Source organism: Trichomycterus rosablanca, chromosome 20 (assembly GCF_030014385.1).
Source record: "Trichomycterus rosablanca isolate fTriRos1 chromosome 20, fTriRos1.hap1, whole genome shotgun sequence".
Taxonomy (NCBI): domain Eukaryota; kingdom Metazoa; phylum Chordata; class Actinopteri; order Siluriformes; family Trichomycteridae; genus Trichomycterus; species Trichomycterus rosablanca.
Genome location: NC_086007.1, coordinates 27,745,427 through 27,763,774, shown reverse-complemented (window position 1 = coordinate 27,763,774; position 18,348 = coordinate 27,745,427). Strand labels below are relative to the sequence as shown.

At 48.6% G+C, this 18,348-nt stretch overlaps 1 protein-coding gene across 3 annotated transcripts in view; it reads left to right on the top strand.

Annotated features, from left to right (window-relative positions):
• Positions 1-18,348, top strand: part of sik3 (SIK family kinase 3) — a 40,127-nt gene that overhangs the window by 18,665 nt on the left and 3,114 nt on the right. Inside the window, exons 6-25 of one of the 3 annotated variants that reach the window (XM_063017268.1) lie at positions 1,038-1,161; positions 1,360-1,478; positions 2,894-3,004; positions 3,128-3,259; positions 5,034-5,102; positions 5,200-5,309; positions 5,424-5,577; positions 5,727-5,879; positions 6,857-6,930; positions 8,553-8,672; positions 10,358-10,487; positions 10,576-10,695; positions 11,327-11,385; positions 11,471-11,553; positions 11,904-12,171; positions 12,637-13,063; positions 13,140-13,368; positions 14,157-14,257; positions 14,360-14,489; positions 18,157-18,286. In XM_063017268.1, the coding sequence (XP_062873338.1) occupies positions 1,038-1,161; positions 1,360-1,478; positions 2,894-3,004; positions 3,128-3,259; positions 5,034-5,102; positions 5,200-5,309; positions 5,424-5,577; positions 5,727-5,879; positions 6,857-6,930; positions 8,553-8,672; positions 10,358-10,487; positions 10,576-10,695; positions 11,327-11,385; positions 11,471-11,553; positions 11,904-12,171; positions 12,637-13,063; positions 13,140-13,368; positions 14,157-14,257; positions 14,360-14,489; positions 18,157-18,278 (2,835 nt within the window). In that variant the 3' untranslated portion in view covers positions 18,279-18,286. Of the gene's footprint in view, positions 1-1,037; positions 1,162-1,359; positions 1,479-2,893; positions 3,005-3,127; positions 3,260-5,033; positions 5,103-5,199; positions 5,310-5,423; positions 5,578-5,726; positions 5,880-6,856; positions 6,931-8,552; positions 8,673-10,357; positions 10,488-10,575; positions 10,696-11,326; positions 11,386-11,470; positions 11,581-11,903; positions 12,172-12,636; positions 13,064-13,139; positions 13,369-14,156; positions 14,258-14,359; positions 14,490-18,156; positions 18,287-18,348 lie in introns of all 3 variants that reach the window. The other 2 variants (XM_063017267.1, XM_063017269.1) reach the window with 2 other exon arrangements.

Below are 18,348 nucleotides of genomic sequence, written 5' to 3'. Positions count from 1 at the left end.
CACTAGATAGTGAATTAGACAATTGGTTATGTTCCCTACATATAGTGCACTAGATAGTGAATTACACAATTGGTTATGTTCCCTACATAGTGCACTAGATAGTGAATTAGACAATTGGTTTATGTTCCCTACATAGTGCACTAGATAGTGAATTAGACAATTGGTTTATGTTCCCTACATAGTGCACTAGATAGTGAATTAGACAATTGGTTATGTTCCCTACATAGTGCACTAGATAGTGAATTAGACAATTGGTTATGTTCCCTACATAGTGCACTAGATAGTGTATCAGATCACGGATATATGTTCCCTACATAGTGCACTAGATAGTGAATTAGACAATTGGTTATGTTCCCTACATAGTGCACTAGATAGTGAATTAGACAATTGGTTTATGTTCCCTACATAGTGCACTAGATAGTGAATTAGACAATTGGTTTATGTTCCCTACATAGTGCACTAGATAGTGAATTAGACAATTGGTTATGTTCCCTACATAGTGCACTAGATAGTGAATTAGACAATTGGTTATGTTCCCTACATAGTGCACTAGATTTAAAACGCGATCGGGAAAAACGTCGGTGTCGCTGCGTGCGCGTTTGTGTGCATGAAGCTCGTCGTTACTGGCGACGCGTCAGCGGAGTGATACGGTTGTGGTGTGAAAAGGCCGCGCCGTTATCACCAATATCAGCTTCTCAACCAATCAGATTGTAAGGTCGGAACTAACTGTTGTTTAACAATAAATACAAGACGGTGGAAAGTATTTCCTCTTTTGTTTTTGCATATTTGTCACATTGAATGACTTTAGGTCCTCACACTGAGTGTACCGTGGGCGCTCGGGTGGCCCAGCGCATTAGGGTGCTGTCGGCCGTCCACACAGACGTGATTGGCCGGGTCTGAGGTGAGGGTGGCCGACCAGCGTAGCCTTTCAGAGGTGCATACGGTACGCTGTGTAGTTCGTATGTTAAATACATCAGTCCTGATGTTGTGTACGCGTGTGTGTGTGTACGTGTGTGTGTGTGTGTGTGTGTGTGCAGAGTTTAGGTGTGGTGCTGTACGTGTTGGTGTGCGGCGCTCTCCCGTTCGACGGCAGCACCCTGCAGAACCTGCGCGCTCGTGTCCTCAGTGGGAAGTTCCGTATCCCCTTCTTCATGTCCACAGGTACACGTAACACACACGTAATCCCCCCCCCCCCCCCCCCCCCCCACTACTGTACAGACTCAGTCCTGCATACATTGCCTAAAACCATTATAATAATTCATAGCACTTGCACTTAAAACCCAGAAGATAGTGCTTTTCACCACGTCGATGCGGCTTTAATCCTGATCCGCTCCGTTTCTCTCTGTCCCGACGCTCCAGACTGCGAGTATCTGATCAGGCACATGCTGGTACTGGAGCCGAGTCGACGGCTGACCATGGAGCAGATCTGCAAGAACAAGTGGATGAGACAAGGAGACCCCGACCCCGAGTTCGACAGGGTGGGGAATACATACATACACACACATATATACCCCTATACCCCCATACCCTTCCCACCCCATTCCCCAAAAAGAGTTGGGACATTTTATCAAATGCAAAAAGAAGAATCTGTGATTTGTGACGTTTACTTTCTCAGCTGATAAAAGTACAAAGAAAATATTTGTAGTGTTTTAGATCATTTGATACGGTGGGACGGAGGTAGAGTTAAGAGTTTACGTTCCATAATAAGTGGGTGAATTAACAGAAAAGGGGATCATGATTTGGGAAAAACAGGCATCAATTTATACCATCCAAGACCTGTCATGTCATGTGGGCATCAGGGCATCTAGAGATGCATCGATACCATTTTTTCCCAACCGAGTACGAGTACGTGTATTTTTGTACTTGTCGATACCGATACCTATTTAGAATACCGTTTTTTTTTTTAAACAAAAACACACGTGAGAAGTGACGAGGGGTTTAATGATACCGCGTCCAAAAATGCACGTCAACAAGCAGCGAGCGATCAAAGTGTTCGTGCGCTGACGTGATGAAATCAAGGAGGAAAAATAAATGAATCTGAGTGGATCTGGCAACGCGAGCAGCACGGATCGTTCTGTAGTGAGTTGGAGGTTAATAAATATTTTTGCAATGTTGGTGTTTTGTAGAGAACGATCAGGTCAGAAATACTGTAAAACATGTGTGTGTGTGTGCTGATGTATTCTGATATAAACTATATTATCCCCCCGTCCCACCTGTTTACACTCCTCTCCTGCGTTTCCCCTCGCACCGTATCCTGCGTTCTCATTGGCTGTTCGACATGTCACTCGTTCCCAGTCGGGCATCTCATATCAGATATCTGACGTGCTAGCGAACGTCGAGTCGCTCCCAAGCCGGCGAATCTAGCGCCGACCGGCCGCCGAGCGAAAATCAGGGCAAAGATCGTGTAGTGTGAACCGGGTATAACGCAGCGACGTGCACTAGGTACACGGTATCGGATGTTTAGTATCGGAGCCTCGTCTGCGAGTACGAGTACGAGTTAGTGAGCGCGGTATCGGGCGGATACCCGACACCAGTATCGGTACTCATGCAGCTCTAGTGCCCTCAACATAGGCGTCAGTGCATATGTGCAGAGGCGTATATAAGGTTTTAGAGAGACACGTGATGCATGACATCAAGCTTGACTTTGTAGACGCGGAGCATGCGTGCTTGACTGGCCTGCCTGCAGTCCTGTGCATCACGAAGTGCGGTTGAGTATCTGAAGTCTCATATCGAGCAGGTATGAGGCGATAAAGGTCGAATCCCTGCGCCGGATTGGTGTGTTTTGCCTTGCAGCCAGTGAATCCGGATGGAACCGGACCCACATTGACACTGACCAGGGTAATGGATTGAATGACAGTGTTTGTAAGGAGAGCGTTGTGTTTGTGTGTGTTAGTTGATAGCGGAGTGTGAGCAGGTGAAGACTGAGAGGGAGGCCGAGCTGATTAACGAGCAGGTTCTGATGGCCATGTCTGACATGGGACTGGACCGAGATCGCACCTTACAGGTGAGCGCACACACACACACACACACACACACACACACACACACACACACACACACACACAGGTACTCAAACATGTAATACTTATTTTATTTAACGCCGTCTTTCTCTCCCTGTGTCTTTTAGTCGCTGCACACGGACGCGTACGATCACTACAGCGCCATCTACAGTCTCCTCCTGGACAGACTCAAGAGGCACAAGACCCTACGCGTGGCGCCGCCTCCCCGGCCCATCGGCTACCCGCTCAACGCCGTGCAGGTGCGCCCCGGCGCCCGTCCCTTTAAAGAGCCGGCCCGATCGATACTCGTCCTCGTCCACCCGGGATGAATATGCACGAGGTCAAAGCTTTCATGCGGCGCGTCCACTCCGAGGAGCTCGGGGAAAACGAACCCAAACGCCGCGGCTTTTGATCTCCGCGCTAACGCGGTCGCTTAAAACGAATGAATGTAAAAGAGGGAGGAATGAATCTCACCGTGGCTGTTTATAAATCATCCACATGATCAGCTCCTCAGCAGAGAGGATTCTAATAAGACACGGAGCTCATAAGAAGATTATTCAGGCGCACTACGTAGACAGAGATACACAGATTACGTTACAACCCGCTAGCACGCCAGCTAACGTCTCCCTCCGTGTACCGAAAACAGTTAAACTCTCCCTGACGCCCCGATGTACAAATAAACGCCGCTTGTATTATTACATCTGCTTCATTTATTCAGTTCTAGAGCTCAGTCGTGGCTTTGAAAGATGAGAGAAGTGGCGAGTGAGAGACGTATCGCTTAGAACTGAGTTAGAACTTATTTATTTCTATTTCTATTTTATTGATGCATTTTCTGGTGGATCCCAGATATTTACATTTACGTTTTTGGCATTTAGCAGACGCTTTTATCCAAAGCGACTTACAGTCTAGACAATTGAGGGTTAAGGGCCTTGCTCAAGGGCCCAACAGTGACCACCTTGCAGTGGTAGGGTTTGAATCAGTGACCATCTGCTTACTAGTCCGGTACTAAAGAACTCCGTTGGTTGCTCCGGATTATATTCGTCGTGCCGCACTGAATGCTGGGATCGATCTTCGGCGCTGAGGAGGCGTCGGACGCTCCCTCGTCATTCGGTCGGATCATCGCTCGGAATTAAGGCGCCTCACTAGGAGCATTTTAAGGGAGCTGAGGATTTAGACACGCAAGAGAGAGAGAGAGAGAGAGAGAGAGAGAGAGAGAGAGAGAGAGAGAGATTGAGAGAGAGAGAGAGAGAGAGAGAGAGATTGAGAGATTGAGAGAGAGATTGAGAGAGAGATTGAGAGATTGAGAGATTGAGAGAGAGAGAGAGAGATTGAGAGAGAGATTGAGAGATTGAGAGAGATTGAGAGATTGAGAGAGATTGAGAGAGATTGAGAGATTGAGAGATTGAGAGAGAGAGAGATTGAGAGAGAGAGAGAGAGAGAGAGAGAGAGAGAGAGAGAGATTGAGAGAGAGAGAGAGAGAGAGAGATTGAGAGAGAGAGAGAGAGATTGAGAGAGAGAGAGAGAGAGAGAGAGAGAGATTGAGAGAGATTGAGAGAGAGAGAGAGAGAGAGAGAGAGAGATTGAGAGAGAGAGAGAGAGAGAGAGAGAGAGAGAGAGATTTCGGACAGACCCCTAATCTCTTATTTTTGATGTCAGGAGGTAACCCTGTGGGTAGCACTGTCGCCTCACAGCAAGAAGGTCCTGGGTTCGATCCCCAGGTGGAGCGGTCCGGGTCCTTTCTGTGTGGAGTTTGCATGTTCTGGCCGTGTCCGCGTGGGTTTCCTCCGGGTGCTCCGGCTTCCTCCCACAGTCCAAAGACGTGCAAGTGAGGTGAATTGGAGACACTAAATTATCCATGACTGTGTTGGATGTAACCTTGTGAGCTGATGAATCTTGTGTGATGAGTAACGATCGTTCCTGTCATGATGTAACCACAGTGTAAAACATGACGTTATAATCCTAATAAACAAACAAACTGCACCCTAGCCTGGTCAGGGTTCCTCACCCCAGCTCTGGTTTTCTGTCGGTCTGCAGGATCAGTCTGCTGTTAGCATGACCGTCCCTCACGTCCAGCTCATCAATCCAGAGAACCAGATCGTCGAGGTGAGTAGCGCCGCATCCCAGAATCCTCCCCGGTGTTTTGTTCACGCCCTTTCCTGTGTCCCAATCGGCTCGTCCTGTGCGTGTTTGTGTGGTTCAGACCGACGGGACGATGGCGCTGGACAGCGACGAGGGCGAGGAGCCGAGTCCGGAGGCCATGGCGCGCTACCTGAGCATGAGGCGCCACACTGTGGGAGTGCCCGACCCCAGGTAACGACGGGCAAAGAGGCTGTGTAGCTGTTCATGGTGCTATCACAATAGTGATGCTTAAGTTATGTAACGTGTGTGTGTGTGTGTGTGTGTGTGTGTGTGTGTGTGTGTTAGGACGGAGATGATGCAGGAGGAGCTGAAGTTGCCACCGGGTTTCGTGCGCGCCCCTCCTCAGGCCCCGTTCCCCACGCTGCCCCCCACCATCACGCACACGCCCACCTTTATGCCCACCCAAAGCCTACAGCCCACCCAGCAGCTCGAATACAAGGTACCTACGAGTGTGTGTGTGTGTGTGTGTGTGTGTGTGTGTGTGTGTGTGTGTGTGTGTGTGTGTGTGTGTGTGTGTGTGTGTGTGTGTGTGTGTGTGTTGGAGTGTAAGACACTCACGATATACATTTTCTGTACGTGTGTGTATAGGAGCAGTCCCTGCTGCAGCCTCCCACCCTGCAGTTGTTGAACGGGATGGGCCCTCTGGGTCGCAGGGCCTCAGACGGCGGGGCCAACATCCAGCTCCACGCGCAGCAGATGCTGAAGAGGCCGCGCGGCCAGTCGCCACTCGTCACCAGCCCCGTAAGAGTGTGTGTGTGTGTGTGTTGGGGGCTCCTGCTAATCGATGCGAACACACCGATTTATCACATCATTGATGAGTGATGAGGGAATTATATATCAATATGTGCAGCCTCGGTTTAACAGATTAAACGGATCAAATCTGTAAAGCTGAACGTCCGGTCCGATCGTTTACAATTCCCGCAAGAAGCACAACAAGACCCAGCAGTTCAGTAACTGTCCACTAGTCGGCGCCCTTGTCTGTTTACATGAGCGAGAGGCTTCGTGTTGCCGGGAGGCTCGCGTCGTTCTCGCCTTTTTCTGCTTCGTTTATTCCGTTCCAGAGCTCAGTCGTGGCTTTGAAAGATGAGAGAAGTGGCGAGTGAGAGACGTATCGCTCAGAACCGAGTTAGAACTTATTTATTTTATTTTTATTTCTATTTTATTGATGCGTTTTCTGGTGGATCCCCGACTGCGGTCGAGGTGGGTATGTTCCTGCTCACGCCTGCACTCTGCACAGGCGCCTCTATCCGCCAATCGGGGTCCTTACACGGCGTTTGAAGACCCCGCCCACATAGTCCGGTCATCCCTCCCTCCCTAGCAGAGACGTGTCTGCCGCAGGCACTGCCGATTATGCCCGCTAGATGGCTAGCGCCACCTGGGTGCCATTAAGAAAGTGAGAAGCGGTGTTTTTGGTGGCTCTATGGGGCGTGTGTGAGGATTATGGTGTAAGGAAACGGACAGTGAGTGACACACGCGGGTCTTATAAAAATAAAATAAAGAGTATGCATATTTATTTACAGGTTTTACATGATATATTTACATGTTTATTTACATTCGTCATTGTACTGTCGATCATATGTGCATGTTTAGCACTTTTGCGTATATTTTTGCACCCCCTGGAACCCCCCCCCCCCCCTCGGTACAATGTACATGACAAACTTTGATTTGATCTGATTGGAATCCTGTCTTGAGAAATTCTGTGTGATGATTCTCTCCAGCACCCAATTCCGGCCGTCGCCCCCGTGGATGAGGAGGGTTCAGATGGAGAACCGGATCCAGAAGCGGTACAGAGGTACGCCTGCACGTTCTCTAGCACTCGCTCTCTTTTGCTCCTCCGTGTGTGTGTGTGTGTGTTTGCTTTAACTCTTGAGTTTCTTCCTGCATGTTTGCTCGTTCATTAGGGTCACAAACTTATTACGAAATAAATCGAATTCTACACAGTTATGCAGAGACTAATATAATTATACACTGTTCTTCTGGCTGAGGGTCGGATCTCATTTAATTATCAGCAGCCACTTTATCCTGGTCAGCACTAGAATCGAGCCCCTAGTGTCCTGCAGATTTAGTTTTACATTTCAGCTCTAAATTACTCTATTTTTATTCCTTTAAACTTGAAATAAATACATAAATCCACTTTTAAATGCACGTTTTTGAACTGCGTGACTGTTCTAAGATCAGACCTGGGGTGTCCGATGTCGATGGGTAGCACTGTCGCCTCACGGCAAGAAGGTCCTGGGTTCGATCCCCAGATGGAGAGGTCCGGGTCCTTTCTGTGTGGAGTTTGCATGTTCTCCCCGTGTCCGTGTGGGTTTCCTCCGGGAGCTCCGGTTTCCTTTTACAGTCGAGGTGAATTGGAGATACAGAATAATTCATGACTGTGTTTGATATTTACGTTTACGTTTTCGGCATTTAGCAGACGCTCTTATCCAAAGCGACTTACAGTCTAAGCAATTGAGGGTTAAGGGCCTTGCTCAAGGGCCCAACAGTGGCCACCTTGCAGGGGTAGGGTTTGAACCAGCGACCTTCTGCTTACTAGTCCAGTACCTTAACTTAACTTGAACTGATGAATCTTGTGTAAGCAGTAACTACCTGTCCTGAATGTAAACAATAATAAATAAATAATAAATAAATAAATCTTATCTGAGGACTAACTGAAGGGTAACTTGTGTGGTACGGTTTGCGGATGAGATTGGACACCCCTGTATTACACAACACTGCCAAAATAGCAATAGCAATAGCAATAGAAGTGTAGATGAAGATGAACAGCACGGCCGCCTCCTTGTTGCTGTGCTGAGACGTTCCTGCAGAGCTGAAAGCCTCCGTGTTCCTGTATCGGCTTCGGCTCTTTTCCTAGTGTAAAACTAAACGTCTGTGTCCGTTCCACTGGCGAATCGAGCGTCCGTTTAGTTTCGGAAGCTTCGCTGCGCCATTGTGGCTGACGGCGCTTCTTGGCTGCCGCTGTGTGTGTGTGTGTGTGTGTGTGTCGGTGTCGGTGTGTGTCTGTGGGAGCTGCTCGCTGTGCTGGGTGTCGTCGGGCGCGGGGTGTGTTCTTAAGGCTGCAGCACTGCTTTCTGCCACCGGGGTCGCCACGCCCCTTTGCCGTCCCCCTCTCTCTCTCTATAACGCTCTCTCTTTCTCTCGCTCGGTGTCTCTGGCCCGAAGTTATTTCACCTCGAACTCTAAATTCCAATAGAATTTTGGTCTGTATCATGTGAGCAGCTTTTCTTCCTACTAAGCTTCGCTAAACGACGTTAATAATGACAACAATAACAACAATTAAAAACATTAAAAAGCAAAGGAGGCCTTCTGTCTTCCGACTGGACCGCGAGGTCCGCCGGTCGGAGAGTCAGCCTATCCTGAGAGCTGATCGGTGCTGCTTCCTGTCTTTGCCCCGCCCCCCCTCCCACGGCACAGGTACTTGGCGAACAGCTCCAAACGACACACGACACACAATGCAGCGAGCTACACGTCCGCCGAGCTCTCCAACGACATACAGAGAGCACGGGCGCGGGGCTGGATCCCCGAGCACTCACGGTGAGGGAACACACACACACACACACACACACACACACACACTCAGGGTTAGGGCTCAGAGAGTGTGAGTGACGCGCATGCACTCGAGTTTGACCTTGGCCTGACCGCTTGTTCCGGACGCGCTCAGTACTGTTAGATCGATGCACTTCTTTGAAGCTGAGATTTAGCATGGACTGCCTGACTGCTGCATGACATGCATGACTTGATTCTCCTGACCTTATACTCGTGACCCCATGACCTTCACCTCTCATTCGATTGCAGACGGTAATTTAGAGAGCTGTTTAAAGCATCGTGTATTTAATGTCGTTTGGTCCGCTTCGGTCCTGGAAAAACCAGATCCAGGGAAGTGACTTGAATTCGTCTGGTCTGTAGAACCTGCCTGATTTCTTCGATCCATCTATGTACTTGATCACTTTGGTCCAGAGAATCTGTTGGATTTGTCTGATCCATTTAGTCCTGGATAACCACATAGGACTAAGTTTAACTATTTACTGCTTTTTTATGTTGTTACTCCTTGGTTTACTCATGTGACCAGTATTATCTAGGCTAACTACTCAGTTGTTTTGATCCAGGATAATTATTTGATCAGGTTGGTCTAGTAGCTACATGTAGAAAAAACTAGACTAGTCCTGTTTTTAATTTTATGGAGTAGAATAGTACTTCTATAGCACTAATACTTCTACTTCTTACCCTGCGTTCAGACTGGCTGCAACTCATCGCCTTTTGTCTCGCTGATCGACCTGCGTCCACACCAGCAGCGTTGTTCTAAAAAATTAAATACTGGCTTGCGTTACAAAACAATCTGATCCCAGATCAGACGTGTTCCTGCTAAAAATAACATTTCTGGAGGTAAATCACTCGTCTATAAATTTCATCCCTGTTTAGTCCGTCACTGCCTGTGCGGTCAACATGACCAGAAAACTGTGTTTGTTCCTTACAATCGCTGCATCTATTAGTGGAAGTTTGACGCCACGACAGTGAGTTTTTCCTCCATCTGTAGTAGGAACGATTATCTCGGGGGGGGGGGGTAGCAGAGATAAAGCGTGTAAAGCGCTTTGCTCAGTGCTCAATTTTTATTGGTAATTGCCACATCGCTTCGCTCCTAATTTGCATAACAATCTTATGTCACCGAATTCACCCACTCTGAAGGTAGGGTTAGTCCCTGGTGGATGCTCGGGCGTTCCGTCGGGACTGTAATGTTCTTCATAAGCTCGGTGCAGGGCAACAAATGAACCCAGCTTCAACATCTGTTCAGTTTAGTTACATCACAGTTAACCGAAGCAGAATCAGGAGGAAGAACTTATTGATTAGGTCTAGAAGAATCAGAAGTCAGTCATCTGGACTGGGATTACTGCTGGTTTACTTTTGAGCATGACTTTCTTTAGGGCAACTGGTCCGTCAGCTTGGGGTGGGGGGGGGGTGGGGGGGGGATTGGTCTTAGACTAGATGCAGGGCGACTGATCTGTAGACTTTGACTTGGTTTTGGGTCACTAAATCATGGACGGTGGTGTGATCCTGGGTACCTGATTGGTTGACTTGGTTCAGGGGTACTAGTTAGTGTGACACTCTAGTCTAGGTCTTCAATCAGATATGTTTAGGCTAGGTTAGTTAGTTAAGCTGAAATTATTACACGTTTAAGAGTCGTGCTTCTGCTGATCAGCGTTCCTCTCCGTGTGTTGGTCCAGGTCGTCCTACAAGGACTGTAACACGCTGCACCTGCCCATGGAGCGCTTCTCTCCTGTACGCCGCTTCTCAGACGGGGCCGCAACCATCCAGGCGTTCAAAGCCCAGCTAGAAATCAAACAGCTCAAACAGGTGCCTCCAGTCGTACCAGTATCATACCAGTACGCACCAGTACCAGCGTACGCACCTGTACATGACCACGTGTCTTATTGTGTGTTAGGAGTGTGAGCAGCTACAGAAGATGTACGCTGCACCACAAGACGAGAAGCTACTGGAGCACACACAGCAGCAGCACATCCTCTACCAGCAAGAACAACAGATCCTACACCAGCAAATACAGGTACACACACACACACACACACACACACACACCAAATCAGGACACACATTTCAGGTTCGAGTCCCCGTGATGCTACCAGCCGGTCATATGTGAGTGCGGAGCAACCAACGGAGTTCCTTTCACACGTAAATAAATTCTGGTTGATGTTTAATCTGTATAAAGGTGTAATTATACAAGATTCGTTTATTTATAAATTTGGCCTCGTCAGGGACAGTTTTAACCCTTTTCGGTTTGACTGAAGGGGCACAAATTCCCGCAGACATGCTACAAAGTCTTGAGCAGCCTTCTCAGATTGGCGGCTGTTATAACTATGGGGACAGAAGTATGTGGACACCCCTTTTAGTGATTGAATTTGAGTGTTTCAGCCACAGGTGCATAACATCAATTCTAATAAATGCAGGGTATGCTTTTAATTTCATGACACCAGTTTAGGGAAGGCCCTTTCACGTTTTAGCATGACTGTGCCTTGTGCACATGGCCATTCCCGTAAAGACGTGTCTTAATCTGGCCCGTGTGTTGATTGATGGGCGCAGACTTGAGGGATTTTACTACAAGCTCACGGTCAGGTGTCCACATACTTTTGAGCGTGTGTAGTATTTACGCAAACTTACATCGTTTTTTTGCAATACAGGCCCTTTCTTTGGGACACGGAGAAAACCAGCCCAGTCATCTTACCCACCAGCTTCAAAGGTACACACACACACACACACACACACACTTGTACGAAACACACTAGATCAGTGTTTAGTTCACGTACCCACGTTCTCTCTTTCAGGTTGCACATACAGCCTTCTAGTCCGCCACCTACACATCCCAGCAACCACCTGTTCAGCTCAGCCAATCAGAGTCCTCCACCAGGTAGCCAGGGGATGATGCAGGCACACGGTAAACGCACTGTCGCCAGAATCGTGAACGTATCCGAACACAATCTAGTAAGCTGGTGCTGAATGCTGAAAAATCTGGCAACCCGCTTCACAATCACGTTTGTCCTTAGGTGATGCTGTTCGTCTTTATATGATGCCTGGGTTGCCATTATGTGTACAAAAAATCCTCAAACCAACAAATAGAAATCACACGCCTGTAATAAATAAATAAATAAACAACAACAAAAAAACCTTTTTGTTGTGTTGTAGTTCTGCTGGTGTATACATGTTTATTTTTAATTATATTATATTATATTTATATTATATTTTCCCCACCATTTCCAGGTGGACCCTTCCAGCACGGCTCGGATCTGTACCAGTCTTCAGGCAACAGTCCACCTCCGACCGCCCACCCCTGCATGGCCCTCGCCAGTCAGCCGCCCCAGCAGCCACCCGGGCACGGAGCGGTCGGCCTGGCCCAGCAGCAGCCCGTGACCATTCAGGTGCAGGAGGTGGAGCTGGGGGGCGTGGCGCAGAGACAGAGTTTTTTGGCGACGCCGTGTCACAGAGTGCTGGGAAAGCAGCTGAGTGCCGACAACGCCGAAATGCACAGGTGAATGACGGGGGAACGGACTCTGGGCACCACTCGGTTTCTATTTCTACTCATTTTTAGTCCTTTTAATTTTTCTTTTCTTTCTTAATGCGTCTGTTTTTATCATATTACTTTATTTACTTATTTATTTATTTGCTCACGTCTGTAAAAGTCTTTCTTTCGGACCACCCTGTACATACCGTACACGAGGTACAGTTGATGTCGGAGGTACAAATAGCGCCCCTGTGGTAGAACTGTGGTATTGCAGTTACCCCTGAACCAGCCTGTGAGCAAACTTAAGTGTGGGTCGTTGGCTGTGTCTCAAACAGCACAAACAGCATACGTATGAGAAAATACGATGCTTAAGTCTGTTAGGCTGTGTCCCAAACCTTATAGCACCTCTTTAATTCCAGAAAAGGGACAGCATGATCTTTGTTTAAAACCGTGTGTGTGTGTGTGTGTGTGTGTGTGTGTGTTTCATGGCAGTCGCAGCCTGGGTCGTTTCCATTGCTCGACGTCGGCGTACGATCACGCCCAGTTCAGCACGCACGTCACCACGGGTACCTACAACCCCTACGCCCAGGCGGCGAGCCTCAAGGTGCCCGGCCTGGACGGTTACTCCGCTTACGGCAGCCCCTCGGCCCTGCAGCAGGCCCTGCTGTCCCCGACGGCGCTGGAGTACCGGCTGGCGCAGCAGCAGCAGCACCAACACCACGTCACGCCGGTCCTGCAGGGTCTGCTCTCGCCGCGCCACTCGCTGACCGGCCACGCCGACCCGCGCCTGACGCCGCACGACCTCGCCAACCTGCTCAAGCGCTCGCGGGTCGTCGGCGTGCCCTCCATGCCGAGCGGCGGCAGCAATCCGGCGCCACCCCCACCACCGGAGTACGGCGACGGCCTCCTGCTCGGTCAGGTACGAATCGTTCCTTCGTTTAATCGGCTCGTCTGGAATTCGGCACGTCGTTCAGCCCTTACTGTCTCACCCGCAGGACTACGGTGACAATCTACTGATGCTGGAGCCCACCCAGGCCCCGCCCGCCGCCCAGCCTCCACCCCCAACGCACTACCATCACCACCACCACCTGCTGCAGATCCGGACCTCGCCCTCCGAATGCCAGGTCCCGCCCCTGGCTCACTCCGAGAGCATGGAGGAGGACGACGTCTCCGCCTACCACGACGGCTTGCTGGCCAAGGTTACCACGACGACACCGCAGAGAGGTGACCGGCGTAACACGTCTATAGAGACGTTCAGACCCTTGAGATGTGTGTACGACTCAACCGAGCCTCACCCGATGACATTTCAATTGGTTGGACACAGTTTGACCCTGACCTATAGGGGGCACATTCTGGCAGGGCACAGATTAGGGCAGGGCAGGGCAGGGCAGGGGTATAATACAACATCCAGGGCTCCGGGTGCTCCTAGGATTGGTCATCCAATCAAGGAGAATGGAGGTCCAGGGTTTCTTCCTGTAATTTTAAGCGGGGTTTTCCTGCCACTGTCGCCCTTGGCTTGCTCAACAGGGGGTTTTTGGTCTGTCGGTCCTGGATTTTGTAAAAAGCGCTTTGAAATAAATTTGACGGGCCTTGACGAAGGAGGTAAGAAAGAGCCAGTCAGTCTTAAGGAGCTCCAAAGGTCCTGTGCAGTGATCGGAGAACCTGTTGGACATCAGATCGTAATGGCAGAACTAAAGTTAGCTTGGAAAGAATCTGGCTAATACAATCTGCCCCGTGAAACATGGTGGTGGCGGCATCGTGCCATGTTAGAGACTGGAAGACTGCAGCCGATTTTGAAACATCTTCTCCTTGGGTGGTCCAGACATAGCCCAGACTTAAATCATATCAGGGATCTGTGGCATGACTTGAGATGTTCGAGATGACGAATGGGATAAACTGCCTAAATCCAAGTGACGACGCTTAGAAACTTAGAACCCAATAAGCTTTAAAAGTGTTAAATAAAGGGTCTGAACGTGTGTGTATATGAATTAAAGTGGTTTGTTTGTCTGTAGTGGTGATGGAGGCTAATCCTCGTTCCGGTCAGGGAGAGTCGTATCGCTCCAGAGCCCCGCTCCAGCGCCACCACACCATCCAGACGGCAGACGACGTCTATGTACGACACACACACACACACACACACACACACACACACACACACAGGCTTATTACACAATCCCAAACTCACTGCTCATGTTCGAATCTCTCACCTCTACAGGAGCAGGCGGAGTCCATGTCTGGAATGAGCTTATTGGCCGGGAAGGCGTTGAGCTCCGCCCGCATGTCGGACATCCTCAGCCAGTCGTCACTGGCCGGGAGTCAGCAGCTGCACCAGAGGGAGGAATCGGGTCTGTACCTGTGTCCACGTACATCCTCTGTACTATAGTATTCAGCCCCCCAACCCACACTCACCCACAAGTCAAATCCCCCGCATTTTAAGAGACCGAAATGACCTGCAAGTAACTGGATTGAATTTTAAACCCTCACTCTCTTATTTACTCTGTGCTGTGAAACATGGTGGCGGGTCAATTTCAGGTTCCCATCAACGATCTCTGTAATCCCCACCAATCATTTTCCATCAACCCTGACCAGACTGAATTGAATCCCGATAACATCTTTAAAAAGCAGTAAAAATAAAGAAAAGAACCGTGTTAAAAGCGCAGGTGTACATGTTAAAAGAGACTGGAGAGTTAACCTTTATAGATTAAAACAAAAAGTTTAATGATTTCATATTAATTTATTTAGCCTCGGATCCAGTAAGAGTGAGGTTTAGGACGGAACCATTTGCCGATGGTTATTATTATATATTATAAAGCTTGGTCTGAGGGGAGATGTTGGGGACCGTTCCCCTACATCAATGAAGAAAAATTCCCAATCCTAATCAAAACACACAAAGAATTCAGGTCTTGGTTTGAGTGCACTTGGTCTGAAGGGTGCAGTAGAGAACGTCGAGGTTGAGATTAGGGACGAAGCCTCAATACTGGGAATATTTACCATTTCGGTGAACCAGCACATGTGAAACAGGGACATGATCATCAATGGTTTGATCTTTTTATTTTAAATATGTAGGTCTCTTTTTTTAAAAGTGGCTGAATTACTCTGGCTGTGAAGTGCACACTGGAGTGTACAGGGTGAGATTTGGGATGGGACACCTTTGTACAAAGTGGTAAAAAGTGCTTTACTCTCTGTAATCCCCACCAATCATTTTCCATCAACCCTGACCAGACTGGCAGTTTGCTGCTGAATCCCGATAACATCGTTAATTACAAATGCAACATTAAAAGCAGTAAAAACAAAGAAAAGAAGCGTTTTAAAAGCACAGATGTACGTGTTAAAAGGAATAAAACATGAATTAAAAGGGCGGCATGGTGGCTCGGTGGGTAGCACTGTGGCCTCACAGCAAGAAGGTCCTGATCCTTTCTGTGTGGAGTTTGCATGTTCTTTCTGTTCTATCTGCGTGGGTTTCCTCTGGGTGCTCCGGTTTCCTCCCACAGTCCAAAGACGTGCACGTGAGGTAAATTGGAGACACTAAATTATCCATAACTGTTTGATAGAACCTCGTGAACTGATGAATCTTGTGTGATGAGTAACGACCGTTCCTGTCATGATGTAACCACAGTGTAAAACATCACGTTATAATCCTAATAAACAAACCTGAATTAAAAGCTAGTCTAAACACGAGGGTCTTCATCCGCCTCTTAAATACGCAAAGATCATCCAGAGCCTTCGGATCATCGGGGAGGGAGTTCGTTAGATTTAGGGATATACTGGGATAAGGCGACCTTCCCACGTCTGCGCAGAGTGAGCGGTACGGCGGCGTGCTCCTGTAGGGCTGATCCGAGGGCTTTTGACGGGACGCAGCACGAAGGCGTATGAACGTGCTGCTCCCGTGATGTTTTGGTGTAACATCTTGTACGTGGTGCTTCCATGAACGTCAGTCACAGCCACTGAATTCTGCTTTTAACTCGGTCAGAGTGGAAGCTGCAGCTTTTCTGTTATTAGTGGGTAGAGCTGTGGGTTTACAGCCAGAAGATTGTGTGTTCGAATCCCAGCTCCAGGGGCACTGGACAGTGGCCTACGTTGTGCTCTGCCTTTAATGTGTTGTTATTAGTAAATAGCTTAGAGCAGTCACGGCACCCTTTAAAAGTATGTAAAAGTCTAAAATGTATTAAAAGACGTACACTCTGCATCCCTCGGACTGCTAACACACACGCACACACACCATAAGGTGTCATTTAGGGAGGGAGGGGTAAACGTGACTTACTTTTAATGGGAAACCTGAGCCTGGGATGATGCACACAGTCGCCCTATTCTGGCAGGGATGGATGAGAGGCAGACGCGGAGCTCCTGGTCCAGAGCCCTCAGTCGCTCCCTGTACTTGTTCTTGATGTAAGTTAGACTCGAAAAGCTCAGTTCGCGCCATAAACGAATCGGATTTAACACAATTAAACATGTTTATAGTTTATTTCTCAATTATTTGTCATTATACTAAGAGCACTGCTTCTTTTCTGCATGTTCTCTCTGTAGCTCGGTTACGGCTCTCTCAACTCAAAAAGAAGCCTTACTGGCAGGACAAATAAGGACGTTCGTATTGCCAAAGCTCAGTTACAGAGAAATAATAAAAATAACAATGAGAAAGAACAAATATATACAGAACAGTTACATGTGCAAAAATATAAAATTGAATAAAATATTAATAAAAACAGTGCAAAATAATAACAATACAAATTATAATATTTACAGTAATGATCAGTTGTGTGTGTGTGTGTGTGTGTGTGTGTGTGTGTGTGTGTGTGTGTGTGTGTGTGTGTGTGTCTCTCGTGCTCTCTCTCTGTGTGTGTGTGTGTGTGTGTGTGTCTCTCGCGCTCTCTCTGTGTGTGTGTGTGTGTGTGTGTCTCTCTCTCTCTCTCTGTGTGTGTGTGTGTGTGTGTCTCTCTCTCGCTCTCTCTCTGTGTGTGTGTGTGTCTCTTGCGCTCTGTGTGTGTGTGTGTGTGTGTGTCTCTCGCGCTCTCTGTGTGTGTGTGTGTGTGTGTCTCTCTCGCTCTCTCTGTGTGTGTGTGTGTCTCTTGTGCTCTCTGTGTGTGTGTGTGTCTCTCTCTCTCTCTCTGTGTGTGTGTGTGTGTGTGTGTGTCTCTTGCGCTCTCTGTGTGTGTGTGTGTGTGTCTCTCTCGCTCTCTCTGTGTGTGTGTGTGTCTCTTGCGCTCTCTGTGTGTGTGTGTGTGTGTGTCTCTCTCGCTCTCTCTGTGTGTGTGTGTGTGTCTCTCTCTCTCTCTCTGTGTGTGTGTGTGTGTGTGTCTCTCTCGCTCTCTCTGTGTGTGTGTGTGTGTGTCTCTCTCTCTCTCTCTGTGTGTGTGTGTGTGTGTCTCTCTCTCTCTCTCTGTGTGTGTGTGTGTGTGTCTCTCTCGCTCTCTGTGTGTGTGTGTGTGTGTCTCTCTCGCTCTCTGTGTGTGTGTGTGTGTCTCTCTCGCTCTCTGTGTGTGTGTGTGTCTCTCGCGCTCTCTCTCTGTGTGTGTGTGTGTGTCTCTCTCGCGCTCTCTCTCTGTGTGTGTGTGTGTCTCTCTCTCGCTCTCTCTCTCTCTGTGTGTGTGTGTGTGTGTGTCTCTCTCTCTCTCTCTCTCTGTGTGTGTGTGTGTGTGTGTGTGTGTGTGTGTCTCTCTCTCTCTCTCTCTCTCTGTGTGTGTGTGTGTGTGTGTGTGTGTGTGTGTGTGTGTGTGTCTCGCTCTCCGCTCTCCGTTTTCGGATTTGAATTTCGACAGTAAACAGCTCTTATTATGACTGATTGATTCCCTCTACTGATGGAAGCGGAATGGGTGCAGAAATAAAAATATATATATAACGGCTCCCAGAGGCGCGACTCATCATTATCAGAATATTTTCGAGGGCACCCCTGATGAACCCAGATGGCACCCCGGTTGAGAAAGGCTGGTTTAGAGGCTGAATACTTTTGCAGGCGTTATGTATGTATATGTGTGTGTATTTATGTAATGGTGTGTGTGTGTGTGTGTGTGTGCGCAGTGTGTAACGTGGACGAGGAGCTGCACTCGGCTGCATGTTATCCGTCCTCCTGCACCAGCGACATGCTGCTCACCTACAAACCCCAGGACCTTCAGTACAGCATGGAGCAGGCTGGCGTCTAACACCACCGGTAACTCTCAGCAGGGGTGTGGTGGGGTGGGGCGGGGTGTTTGGTGCTCCTTCTTTCATTCA